Source organism: Gorilla gorilla, chromosome 2 (genome assembly GCF_029281585.2).
Source record: "Gorilla gorilla gorilla isolate KB3781 chromosome 2, NHGRI_mGorGor1-v2.1_pri, whole genome shotgun sequence".
In the NCBI taxonomy this organism is placed as follows: Eukaryota; Metazoa; Chordata; class Mammalia; order Primates; family Hominidae; genus Gorilla; species Gorilla gorilla.
The window spans coordinates 133,298,088-133,311,881 of record NC_086017.1 but is presented as its reverse complement, the minus strand read 5'-3'; the positions used below and the strand labels follow the sequence as shown (position 1 = coordinate 133,311,881).

Here is a 13,794-nt window from a genome sequence, read left to right as displayed (position 1 = left end):
AGTTACTTTTCTGATTCTTGAGTAGAATGCGTCATATATTCCCCTATGAGGATTCTTAGGTATTGCTTACCAGTCATCCAGCATTTACAGCTTAGTGCAGCTTTCTTCACAATTCATCTTGTTGACCGCTACCCTTCATGAAATAAGAACTTTGTTTCTTTCTGAAATATGACCCTGAGAAGAAAATTAACTGCTAATACGGGGGATGAGTTAGGGTGGGAAATGGAAACATTCTAATAAAGCAAGAAGGTAGTGGGAAACTGGAAAGTTTTAATAAAACAAGAAAGAAATTTTAAATAAGTTTAAGAGTCAGCTGTTGAATTTGGCAGTGGCTAGATTTATACAGGACCACTCTATATACTCACTCAATAAATATTGCAGAGCATTTACAGTACACCAGCCCTTAGTGATAGAGTAAGACAGACAGGGTTTTCGGCTTACAAGGAAGTTACAGTATACTGGAGGAACACAGAAAAATATCTGGGAGTGTAATAAGGGCTGGGGCATACGATTGAAATACGGTGTTGTGATAGAGATAGAGTGGCTACTTTAGGCTTGGAGGTCTTGAAAAGCCATCTTTTAAAACTTAACATTTAATTTTGATAAGAAAGAATAGCCAGCTATGTGATGAGCAAGGAGGGGAAGAGCAGTAAGCTCCTTGTCTTATTATTGACTAGTAAGATTACTTTCTACTGTGAGCTTTTTAATGATAGACAAAGAATTTGGCTTCATTATATTATTAATAATCTTACACATTTCTATATGTAAAGATTGTCCTACCTTTATGTAACTTCTGGGGAAGTATGATTAACTTAATAACTTGGCCATGATATCTGTTGTCTTTGTTTCCTTTGAATTAAGGGTGATAATTTATTATATGTTCTTTTTGTTTGTGATCGCAGGGTGGTGTCATCACTTCTGACATGATTGAAATGATATTTTCCAAAAGCCCAGAGCAACAGCTTTCAGCAACACAGAAATTCAGGAAGCTGCTTTCAAAAGGTGAGCTATGAATATGTTCAGTATATTTTTTCATCTCTCTACAAAATTACTTTCCCATAGTCTGTTTTTCATACCACAGGTAATTTGTGTTGGAGTATATTTATCAATAAAAGAAAAAAAATACAGACATATATGTAATTGTGAACCATGCCTAAATTTTAAGTTTCCTATTTATTTGTGGGATCTCACCAGGATCAGAAAGCAGAATTATTTTCATTTTTGGGTTATTTTATAAAAGACCTTATAGTGAATAGTAGTCAGTATCATGTTAATTCAAATTGAGAGACTGACTTTTTTTTATAGAGTGACTTTAAAAATACTCCTTGAAAGAGTTACGATTGTTGATTTTAATGTTAGCAATTTACCACTGAAAGCTAGGAATGGATTTACTGGTGGGCAGGGTGATTACCTTTTTTTTTTTTTTTTTTTAAGACGGCTCTGTTGCCAGTCTGGAGTGCAGGCTGGGCGCGATCTCGGCTCACTGCAACCTCCGACTCCCTGGTTCAAGCGATTTTCCTGCCTCAGTCTCCCGAGTAGCTGGGATTACAGTTACACGCCACCATGCCCAGCTAATTTTTGTATTTTTTTTTTTTTTTTTGAGATGGAGTCTCACTCTGTCGCCGAGGCTGGAGTACAGTGGCGCTATCTCGGCTCACTGCAAGCTCCGCCTCCCGGGTTCATGCCATTCTCCTGCCTCAGCCTCCCGAGTAGTTGGGACTACAGGCACCCGCCACCGTGCCCAGCTAATTTTTTGTATTTTTAGTAGAGATGGTGTTTCACTGTGTTAGCCAGGATGGTCTTGATCTCCTGACCTTGTGATCCGCCCGCCTCGGCCTCCCAAAGTGCTGGGATTACAGGCGTGAACCACCGCGCTCGGCCTTTTTTGTATTTTTAGTAGAGATGGGGTTTCACCATGTTGGCCAGGATGATCTCGATCTCCTATCATGATCTGTCTGCCTCTGCCTCCCAAAATGCTGGGATTACAGGCATGAGCCACCGCACCCGGCTGGTAATTACTTTTCTTGATATAATTAGTGTAGAATGGAATCTGATATTTGTTATCAACCTGGGCAAGTAAAAAGAATTCTGAACCCGATTATAACGTTGGTAGTAAATACTTAAACCCCCCAGTATTAAGTTATGGTTGTTTAGAGTCATTAGTGATTAAAAAAAATTTAATATATCCCTTGAGGTTAAGTGGAATAAAAAACTACTACTCTGACAAAAAAATACTGTCTTTTGCAGACCGCTTATTAAAAATATTTGAAGGAAATGTATACTTCCTCACCCCTTTTAAAAAAGTCTTATCTCTTTCAACATGCTAAGCTTAATGGTTTTCTTCTGTAACGTGCTTTTTTTTTTTTTTTTTTTAAGGGCTTTCACCATTCTGCTACCTTCCTGCATGTATTCTGGTTTGCCAGCATACCTCTTAAAAATGTGATAACTAGAATCCAATATTTCAGATGTGTTGTTATTAATGTAGGGTATGGTGAGAGGTTACCTTCTTTGCCCTAAGAGTGTCTATTTTGATAATGTAGTCCGAGGTAGCTAGTTATTTTGATAGTCATGGCATAGTAATATTTTATTGAATTTTCAGCAAACTAAACTCCCTAGTGCTTTTATTCACGAACTGTTAGGTTTTGTTTGTGAAGTCATGTAGATTTTTAAAAATTGCCATTTAAAAAATTTAGATGCTGAACTTTGCTTTGTTTTTTGTTGTTGTTGTTGTTGCCTATTCTTATTGTTCTTTTTCTGTGTTATTTCTGTAACTCAGCATATTAACTAGTTTATTGTAATCATCAAATTTGTTTTTTTGTGTTTACCTGAGTGGTTAATAGAAATGTTGAACCAGGTAAATGACATGTCATTAGAGTCCTTTCCAAATGAACATTGAACCATTAGTCACCTCTTTCAGTAAGGCCATTGACTTGGGTAAGAATCTCCCTAGTAGTATTGTGATCTAATTGCCATTTTTCTGGCATTGCCACACGCATATTGTCAGTAACTTTGTCAGTCTCTGGCTGAAGTTATTAATCTGATTGTCTATGACATTTCCCTCCTATTTGCCTTATAAGTTTTTATTGAGTGACATCATTTATAGGATACTGTATTACCATGAATGAAAGTGAGACTAAGTTGGCAAGTCAATCTTCGTGAATTCTTGCCAGCTCCTACAGGTACAAAATTAAATTCTGCAGGCCTACTGAGAATCTTGTAATGCAATTCCTTAAGACGATTTACAACAGACAAGAGCAGTTAGACTTAAAACTCATGTACAGGAAACAGGCTAGATGGAGGTATACCAGAACACTTAACAATGGTCTTTTGAGGGATTTTTTGGCCTCTGCTTTTTAGGTTTTCTAAAAAGTGGAGGCAGTAATTTAATTTTTAAGAATTTTTCCCATCCTTTATTCTCATATTGAGACTTGTCTTCATTGTGAAACATTTCAGACTACCCTATCCTCAAAGTGATAAACCCAATTTGACATTTCATTTGTTTTAGGTAGATTTCCAGCATGAGAGATGGTAAATGGAGGGAGGGATGTTAAGAAGTTTTGAGCTGTTAAGTTCTTGCATTGAAATCAAAGGATTTTTTTTTTTCTTTTATTTTATGGGGAAACAGAACCTAACCCTCCTATTGATGAAGTTATCAGCACACCAGGAGTAGTGGCCAGGTTTGTGGAGTTCCTCAAACGAAAAGAGAATTGTACACTGCAGGTGCGAATAATTTTTATTTATTGCCTCATAACTTAATTTCTTTTGAAAATTTTTATTTTGTACACAAATTTGTTACTAATTTTTATCTGTATGAAGAATTAAGTTTGTTCATAATGATATTCCTGACAACTACATTGCAAGCTGCTTTCATAGCTTTGTTAACATGTAGGCCTTCGTTATACTCTTTATTATTATTATCATTTTTAATCATTTAAAATGTTTTATGATTGTGGATAATACTTCTCTAATAGGGAAATGTTTACAGCAGAGGAGCCATTACAGCCAGGAACTTATGTGTGGGCTACATAAAATTTGGTTTTGAGGGGGTTTTAGATGATACTTGGTGGCTTTCTCAGGATGGTGTAACATGGGCTAGATCAGAGTCTTATTAATTCCCAAATCTGTTCCTAATTAATTCTTCCTCCACCCCACAAAAAGCCGATAAGGAGATAACCTTGTCAGGAATCTGTGTACTTATTGCTGTGTCAATTTAGGCTTTCAGTACTATACTGTATAAGGGATTCCAAGAGGAAATTTTGTAATCTCTGGATTCAGAATTTTCTTTTTTTTTTTTTCCTTCTTTTTCTTGAGACGGAGTTTTGCTCTGTCGCCCATGCTGGAGTGCAGTGGCAAGATCTCAGCTCACTGCAAATTCTATCTCCCAGATTGAAGTGATTCTCCTGCCTCAGCCTCCCACGAAGCTGGGATTACAGGCAGCCGCCACCATATCCAGCTAATTCTTGTATTTTTAGTAGAGATGAGGTTTTGCCATGTTGGCCAGGCTGGTCTCAAACTCCTGACCTCAAGTGATCCAGCTGCTTGGCCTCCCAAAGTGCTGGGATTACAGGTGTGAGCCACTGCTCCCAGCCAAGGATTCAATAATTTTCATAAGAAAAGAAACCAACAGTCAGCTGACACTCATCCTAGTTATCTAGAAATTCTAAACTACTATTTTTTTTTCCCCCGGATAAAGTTGGGTTTTTAGAAACTGATGATTTTTTAGTAAACTTCCCTGGAGTAACCAACTGAGTCAGTGCCTTTATTAGTAACAAATATATGTGATCCCTAAATTCTCACCTGTAGGATCTAATCTCAAAGGCTTGGGCCCTGAGACTATGCAACTATAAAAATTGGTTAGGTACCAAGTTGATCACAAAATGGGATTATCTTTCTACGTAAATATTTGCCAAAAACTAGTTAATCAAAGATATCCCCCGTCCCTTGTGTACTGTTCTTTACTCTAAGGCTGGAGCCATGTAGACACTGGGGCATTTTTGTTAAGTGATAGCTCCTGTCCCCAGGTTCCTTACTGTCTACACCATTATAGATTATTCACACAACTTGATGATTTGCCTTGATGTTTTCTCTCCTTTCCTCCTATCCCTTCTTTCTCTTTGTTTTACACTCTTTGTTGCGGTGATGAGTTCCTTCCAGAGGAAAAACAAGAAATCCAGAAAAGGTAGAGTACTTCAATGTCACATCAGTTTTTCTTCTCCAGTTTGACACTTACCAGTTCCCATGGTCATTTGAATTAAGGTTCTGTTTTGCTAGCTGCCTCCTGGATTGTAATTCTGGTCCCCATGTAAGGCCAGGATCATCAGACACCTGAAAAATAATCACGTTCACCCTGAGAGCAAGGGAAGAGAGACTCTTCTCAGGATAAAAGGAAATCCAGACAACCAACACTGCAGAGAACAGAGCCTGATCCCCTAAGCAACCTGCCGAGAACCAGAGGGACCAAATGAGGAACCTTACTGCAGTTTATCATTTGAAATGCTTTGTAGGAAGAGGGAGGTAGGGAAAATTATTTTGTTCATGCTGAAAAAAGTGTTTCTTTCCTGTCTCTGGGAATGAGAGTAGATGAGAGATACTGAATTTACTCCTTGATCTGGCGGTTTTTATTAGGTGGTAGTTCTTTTATGCATTAAATATAGATGGTATATAACCTTTCAGATCTAAAATGAAAAAAGTCGGAGAAATGGATCTTTCCCCATCTCTGCATTCCCTTGCACTCCTTAAAAAGTGCAAGTACATTCTCCGACAGTACCCTCTTCTGGCTAAGACATTCTACATCTTTTTTTAATTCATTACTGTGTAATCTTGGAACTTGTATTTTAACACATCTGAAGATGAAAGCCTTCAGAAATCTCTAATTTGCTTCTATGTAAACTCCCAGATTCCACCCTTGTGCAAACTAATAATTAGGCTGAAATATTGCAAAATGATTCCTCCGGAAGTGATAACCTCATGATTTTATGAGGATAGTCTTAGCTGTCCTAACTCTGACAAATAACCAACTGTTTGTTATCTAAGGGCCATCTCTAGCTTTTTTATGTGCACATTTAAGGACACCGTGGTGTTCTCTCTCCACTGTGACTAGTGGGGACCTTTGACCGCCTCAGAAGCAAGGGGGCAAGTATATCGAGAGAGACCTTAAAGCCAGGAGACTTGATGATCTGCCATGCTTTCAAATAATCAGACATGCTCTGGGAAGCTTGGAGGTTACTCCTTCCTCTGCCTTCTTGGAGAGCACACAGATGTAAGCTATCCCTGATACTCTTACCTGCTTACTAGAACTTGAATAATGCACTTTTGGAATAGGGCTTTTGTCATTTCTCTTCCAGAAGGAGAGTCATGGTATGTGGTGCCAAGAGGAAATTTGATGGCTCAGCTCACTAATAAATCTTGTGGACAAACTTAATTTCTTCATTCCATAGATAACTGTGAATCCTAGTGAAGGGTCTTTTTATGTTCTTTCTGGCTTCCCAAGTCAGTAAGGTACCTCAAACCAGGGAGATAAAAGTGCCTGCTTTGAGCATTGCTACCCAGGTGCTGAAGGTGAACATGGGTGAAATCTAGGATTTTGGAAGCAGACAATGGCTTTTAGCTAAGCGCATTCTCAAGCTCAGTGACATCTAGGTCTCAGATAGACTTGAGCCCTTGTCGTGAGACTGGTCTGGTTTATGGCATGGTCTGTGAGCCTACTTTTTTGCTTCTTTGAGTCCAGGCCCAGTATCTTTGTACTGTCCTTTGCAATGCTGAGATGTGGCATTCCCAAACTTTCTTACAGAAGTTTATAAAAATAGCTAGAAATAAATATATTGCCTTCTATTTCCAAATATTGGACAGATAATCCTTGAAAAGTTGTAAATTTGAATTACATTGGCTTAGTTTCCCCTTTTCTGCCTTTCTTGTCCCCTCTAAAAGCTTAATGTGATAAACTGCAGTAAGCCTTCATCCTCCTGTGTCTTTTCCCATCTTCATTGATCTCTCTGCCTTTCCTGGAAAGTTGCTCAGATGACTCAGGCACTGTTCTCTGCAGAGTTTGCTATCTGGGTTTATTTTTCTGATGTGAGCCTTTCTTTTCACTTGCTCTCCAGGTGAGCCTGGCATTTGCTAGGAACCAGAGTGGAACCGGCAAAGTGGCCAGCAACAGAGTCCTGATCCAAATGGAGAAAGGGAACCAGGCGTACCTCAACCTGGAGTGGGAAACTTGATAGGAGGTCAGAAGTACTTCAGCTTTGGATTCTCATTTTCCTTATTTAAGGAACTGAGCGCCAGAAGGTAGAGACTAAGAAAGGGAAGAGAGAAAACATCAAACCTTCAGTGTGCAGATTTCAGTTGTAGCCTTATTTAGTCAGTTCAGGAGAGTGAAAAATAATGAGTGGAATTAAAATTTATAAGTAGTTACAGCTGCATGATAGCTTGTTTCCTTGTATGATGCCATTCTTGGATATTAAGAATATAGTAGTTTAAAACAACAAAAGAAGTGAAGATTTTATTTGGCCACCATTTGTTACTTCAGGCAATACCATTTCTTAGATTTTTTTTTTTCCAGGTTAATGATTTCCTGGTAACAGGGTTGCTTACTTTAATTAATTTTTTTGGCTGTTTCTATCATAACTTTATGCATATGTGTTTGCCATCAATTCTAGGCTTTCCCATTTCACAACTATTTCATGTTAAATTCTCATCTAGTACCCAAGGCTGAAACATTTAGAAAAAACAAAAAAATAGATGGCAAATCTCAGTGGAATACAGCTTTAAAGTACAGACTATGATGAAAGGGAAGTTATGTAGTTTAAAGTACATCTAATTTTTTAAAAACATATACTTAAATACGTTTAGCAGTTACTTCTTCTAACATTAACAGAGGCTTATACTCAGGGAAATTCTGTTTTTTACTCCCTCCTCTCATACATATGTGGATACCTGCATAAACATACATACATATCACACATGTATAGATGGGTGTAGAAAATTTCACAAATACAGCTTGATTAGCTTTCACAAAGTGAAAACAGCAAAGTAATCAGCACCCTGTGTGTGTGTGTTTTATTGCCTTATTAATGCATGAATATAGTTGTATTTTCAGTGGTCCTCTTGTTACAGTTACCCATCTACTTCTGTCCCCAATAATAGCAAAACTGTTCTTGATTTTCATTCCTGAATTGCATTGAGAGGTTATCATCATTGTGTACTACTTAGTGATAAGCATAACTGGCATGTTATTCTTTTGCTAAGATGTAATAATTTCTCTTTTTTACCATCTGTATTCAGGCTGTTATTCATTTTTCATTTTCTTAGTCATTGTCACTTGAATTGTTTTGCTTCTCTATTTTATTAACTTGTGTAGCTTCTGGAATTCTCCCTCATTTCCCCTGAGCTCTTTGGTGCTAAACTCAAAATAGCAGTTTGAACGCTGGCACCAATTAGAATTCTAAGTAATTTTTTCTCACCAATAACTCTGTACTATATCCCTGTATACCCAGGTTATTATTATAATTTCTTTTGCATCCAAATCTCACTGTAATCTTTTTCTTGTATACAGATGGTGTGTATTCTGATCTTATTTTTTTTCCAGATTGCTTTTCCTTACAGTTTTCATTTATTTGACTTTATGTTTGCAGTATCTGGTGACTGTTTATTGAACTTTGAGCCTGCCTTGTGGTGGGACAGTTTGCTTTTATACTTACATCATATGACTCTGGTTTACAAATTAACTTTCCTAGTAAGCAAAAGAAACTACATCTTAGGTGAACTTGTTTTTTCTTTTTTAGTATAAATAATCTGGCATACTGTTATTTAAAATTTCTTGAACTAGATATCCAAACTACAAGCAAATGAAATATTTCTGGGTCAGCATTACGTTTCAGGAAACTATGACTGGGCTTCATAATGTATTAGATTAGGAGGCTGTAACTTAGTCCTTGTCTTTGACTGTGTAACATTACTCGAGTCATTAGTCAGATTGTTGGATTTTTTTTTCAGATAGTTTCCTCATTTGTACACAAGAAAAGCCAGATACTTTACATCTCTGGGTTGTTGGAGGGATCATCTGCGAGTATGTGAATAGTACTTTGAAAATATAAAGTGGCCGGGTGCGGTGGCTCATGCTTGTAATCCCAGCACTTTGGGAGGCCTAGATGGGAGGATGACTTGAAATCAGGAGTTCAAGACCAGCCTGACGAACATGATGAAACCTCGTCTCTACTAAAAATATAAAAATTAGCCGGGCGTGGTGGCACATGCCTGTAATCCCAGCTACTTGGGAGGCTGAGGCAGAAGAATCACTTGAATCCGGGAGGTGGAGGTTGCAGTGAGCCGAGAACGCGCCATTGCACTCCAGCCTGGACAACAAGAGTGAGACTCCGTCTCAAAAAAGAGAAAAAAAGAAAATATAAAGTACGGTACAAATGTCAAGTTTTAATTCAGACGTACTGAAAGGGTCTGAGTGTTGCTTTCATTAGTAATTTAATCATAGAGATGAATATGGGAAGAATTTTTATTTCATGATATCTGGGGTTTAATCTGTAAGTCCCCAGAATTTTTGTTGTAACAAAAAGGGACCAGATACGGGCTCTTTAACCGAAGTACTCCTACTCTGGGCCTCCCTGCTGCTACTAAACCACCTTACCTCACTCATGTATGTCACTTTTATAGTTTTCTTTGGAACATCCATTGGTTATGTGTCTTCTGCTATGAATTTTCTATCATTAACATAGCTTTGAACGTGATTTGATCAGATGGCCCATTTTCCTGTCTTCCTCTATTCCCAAAGATTAATGAATTTAGTTTTCTACCTGACAGCTACCTTTTAGTTAATCTGGAAGCTTAGAAGAATCACAGGTCATTTGATGATGACTTGTTATTTTCTCTGATTTAAAGGACATGCCATGGAATTTTTCTTTTTTTCTGTGTATGTGCTTTATTAAATAGAAGACAGAATGGTGGAAGAAACAACCTGAAATGTAATTAAGAACTCTTAACTAAATAGAAAAGAGTTCATTATTGGATTTCTCAATATTAAGCTAAAGAGTCAAGTTAGTGTTAGAGATACATTTTAGTAGTATGCTCTATTTTTTGTTGGCCATAATTTCCTTTATATCTTCTGTTTACCAGTGCTGTAATGCTATATATCAACCTTTAGTCAGTTTACCTTCATTTTTCCCTCCCTATTAAGAATGCCCAAAAAGTCCTGTCTCTGTATTTTGGTTTGGAGCTCTCTCATTTATTGGAAGCTCTTATTCTTTGAGGTTGTCATTTCTTTTCATTATGTGCTGTTAACTCCTTTCACCTACTTATCATTTGATACCTTTTGCCTTTTTTCACTGTGCCTGTATTTTATGTTTCACACTAACATTCTCTCCCCATTTTACTTTGCCCATTCTACAGAAGTTTTTAAATCTTTTTTATTAGATAACATACATGGTACAGGCTAAAAGGCACATAAAGCTTTCCAGTGAAAAGTGTCTTTTTCATCCTTATTCCCTAGTTACCATCACCTTTCTATGCAGGCAACAAGTATTTAGTTTCCTCTAACTCATTCTGAAGATAATCTGTGCAATAAGTAAATTAATGCATATATTCCTTTTTAACGCTTTTAGAAAATATGGTATAATGCCATATTAATGTACACTGCATTTTGTTTTCATTTATATCTTGGGAGATCATTCCATATCAGCATATGTAACACTCTCTCATTCTTTTTATGGTGTCATGTTTACTCTTTCTTGAACTGAAATTTTAGACACCCTGAATATTCTTCTAGGTTGAGGTATTTCTTCTGGATATTCTTCTTTTAAAGTTAATATAGTACTCAACTGATAGGTTATGTGCAAATAATGATCTCAGAATCTTTTTTTCATGTACAGAAAATGTTACTGTTATAAGTAAACAAACTTTTACATTCTAAAAAGATAATGAAAATTATTTTTATCTTTATAGTTTGAATCAGCTTGGGTACTGACAAATATTGCTTCAGGAAATTCTCTTCAGACCCGGATTGTGATTCAGGCAGGAGCTGTGCCCATCTTCATAGAGTTGCTCAGCTCAGAGTTTGAAGATGTCCAGGAACAGGTAAAAATGAAACAAAAAGAAGCAGGTGAAAGAAATTTTTTGGCTGGGCACGTCGCTCACGCCTGTAATCCCATTTTGGGAGGCCAAGGTGGGTGGATCACGAGGAGTTCGAGACCAGCCTAGCCAACATGCTGAAATCCCGTCTCTACTAAAAATACAAAAATTAGCCGGGCATGGTGGTACGTGTCTGTAATCCCAGCTACTTGGGAGGCTGAGGCAGGAGAATTGCTTGAACCCGAGAGGTGGAGGTTGCAGTGAGCCGAGATCGCGTCATTGCACTCCAGCCTGGATGACAAGAGCAAGACTTTGTCTCAAAAAACAAACAAACAAACAAACAAAAAATTTCCCAACATAATAAGGGGCTGAGTTTCACCAGTTGGCTTTGGTAATCTATGGATTGTCACAAAGGAGTGTTCTAGAAATTTAGTCTTAACCAAATAGAAAATTTCTTAGTGACTGTAGGCAGAATTTCTCTTAGACACATAAAATAATCCTCCCCTTCCAAACCTGACATTCTTTAAGCCCTGTATATGTACTTTTTTAGCCATGTAAGCAGTTACTAATAGAGGTTTTTTCTTGTAGAAATTTCAAGTGTTGAAAGTAGGCCAGGTGCTGTGGTTCCTGCCTGTAATTCCAGCACTTGGGAGGCTGAGGTGGGCAGCTTGCTTGAGCCCAGGAGCTCGAGACCAGCCAGGGCAACATGGCGAAACCCAGTCTCTACAGAAAATAAAGTAGGTGGGCATGGTGGCACACGCCTGTTGTCCCAGCTGCTTGAGAGGCTGAGGTGGGAGGGTTCACTTGAGCTCCAGGAGGCTGAGGCTGCAGTGAGCCGATATCACACCACCGCACTCCAGCCTCGGTAACAGAGCGAGACCTATCTCAAAAAAAAAAAAGAAAGTGGCTAGTCTTTGCCACTTTTGTGCAGCAAAGTACAGAAAACAAGTTTCTTTTTGTTCACTGTTTTCTTATGTAAGCAAGAAAATACTCTTTCTTTTTTTCTGTCTTTCTGTCTCTCTCTTTCTGTCTCTCCATCTTTCCGTCTTTCTTTCTCTCCGTCTCTCCATCTCTCCTTCTCTCCGTCTTTCCTTCCTTCCGTCTCTCCTTCCCTCCTTCCCTCCCTCTCTCCGTCTCTCCCTCCCTCCCTCCTTCCCTCCTTCTCTTGCTCCCTCCTTCCCTCCCTCCCTCCCTTCCTCCCTCCTCCTTCCCTTCCTTCCCTCCCTACCCTCCCTCCCTCCCTCCCTTCCTTCCCTCCTTCCCTCCTTCCGTCCGTCCCTGTCACCCAGGCTGGAGTGCATTGGCTCAATCTCGGCTCACTGCAACCTTGGCCTCTCAGGTTCAAGCAGTTCTCATGCCTCAGCCTCTCAAGCAGCTGGGATTACAGGCGCCTGCCACCACACCCGGCTAATTTTGTATTTTTAGTAGAGATGGAGTTTCACTGTGTTGCACTCCATACTGGGTGACAGAGCGAGATTCTGTATCAAAAAACAAAACCAAAAATGAATTAGTTCTTTCCTTTAATAAACCGAATACCTTCTGTTTGTTGTACACTTTAGGATATTATTTATCTTCCTCCCCCAATCCTACAACTATTTCATTTGACTCTCTGATGAACGTGTTATTGTGATATACTGGCATCTGAAAGAATTATGAGGGAATTAAACTATGTAACCTTTATTAATGAATGATTCTTTCACAGGCAGTCTGGGCTCTTGGCAACATTGCTGGAGATAGTACCATGTGCAGGGACTATGTCTTAGACTGCAATATCCTTCCCCCTCTTTTGCAGTAAGTTTCTTCTTCCTTCTTCCTTTTTTTTCTTTTGAGAATAAAAATGTAAGAGATTCCTCAGAAAGGATTACATGTTTGGAAATCATTTTGGATTTTCTAGTGTTATTTTTAATTCCAGATATTTTCTTGTTTAGATCATTTCCTCAAGCACCCTATCTTTTTCCGTGCCAAAATTCTGAATTCTGAATTACTTGCATCAGAATTAATGAAGTTTTAATGTTCTGGAGAAAAGCTATCTGAAGACATCTCTTTATCAAAAGTATTATTATTTAGTATTTATGTCATCAGATAATCACTGTCTGTTACATAGTTTACCATTGTACCATCGTGCTTTTAGGTTATTTTCAAAGCAAAACCGCCTGACCATGACCCGGAATGCAGTATGGGCTTTGTCTAATCTCTGTAGAGGGAAAAGTCCACCTCCAGAATTTGCAAAGGTAAGGACTATGCTTTTGGGACATTGGCAGAAAAAATACAATTAAAAGAATACTGCGACCAATGGTAAGGTGAACAGGAAGATAATTTTTGTTAAAATTTAAAATGTTAGAATTTATCTGTTTTTGGAGAAACAGGGTTGTTGTTGTTTTTGTTGGTTCTCTTTATTATTTAAAAAGCAAATTTAGAGCATAGCTTGAAGGTGCACATTTACGATGGGACTGCAAATAAAGCATAGCATGAAGGAAGAATTTGTAAAGCTTGTTGAAATTAGGCTTCATACATTAGTATACTGTATTAGGAGACTATCCTTTCAGTTCTCTTAAAACAATGGTTCTCAAAGTGTGGTCTGTGAGTTCTTTGGGAGTCCATGAGATTCTTTTTTTTTTTTTTCCAATAGGTTTTTGGGGAACAGGTGGTGTTTAGGTACATGAGTTACTTGTTCAGTGGTGATTTCTGAGATTTTGGTGCACCCAACACCCAAGCAGTGTA

At 38.1% G+C, this 13,794-nt stretch overlaps 1 protein-coding gene across 6 annotated transcripts in view; it reads left to right on the top strand.

The window, feature by feature from the left end:
* Window positions 1–13,794, top strand: part of KPNA1 (karyopherin subunit alpha 1) — an 89,741-nt gene that overhangs the window by 49,746 nt on the left and 26,201 nt on the right. For all 6 annotated transcript variants that reach the window (XM_055383801.2, XM_004036173.5, XM_019023573.3 and 3 more), the window contains exons 4-8: window positions 903–1,002; window positions 3,626–3,720; window positions 10,948–11,079; window positions 12,776–12,864; window positions 13,205–13,304. In XM_055383801.2, the coding sequence (XP_055239776.1) occupies window positions 903–1,002; window positions 3,626–3,720; window positions 10,948–11,079; window positions 12,776–12,864; window positions 13,205–13,304 (516 nt within the window). The remainder of the gene's footprint in view (window positions 1–902; window positions 1,003–3,625; window positions 3,721–10,947; window positions 11,080–12,775; window positions 12,865–13,204; window positions 13,305–13,794) is intronic.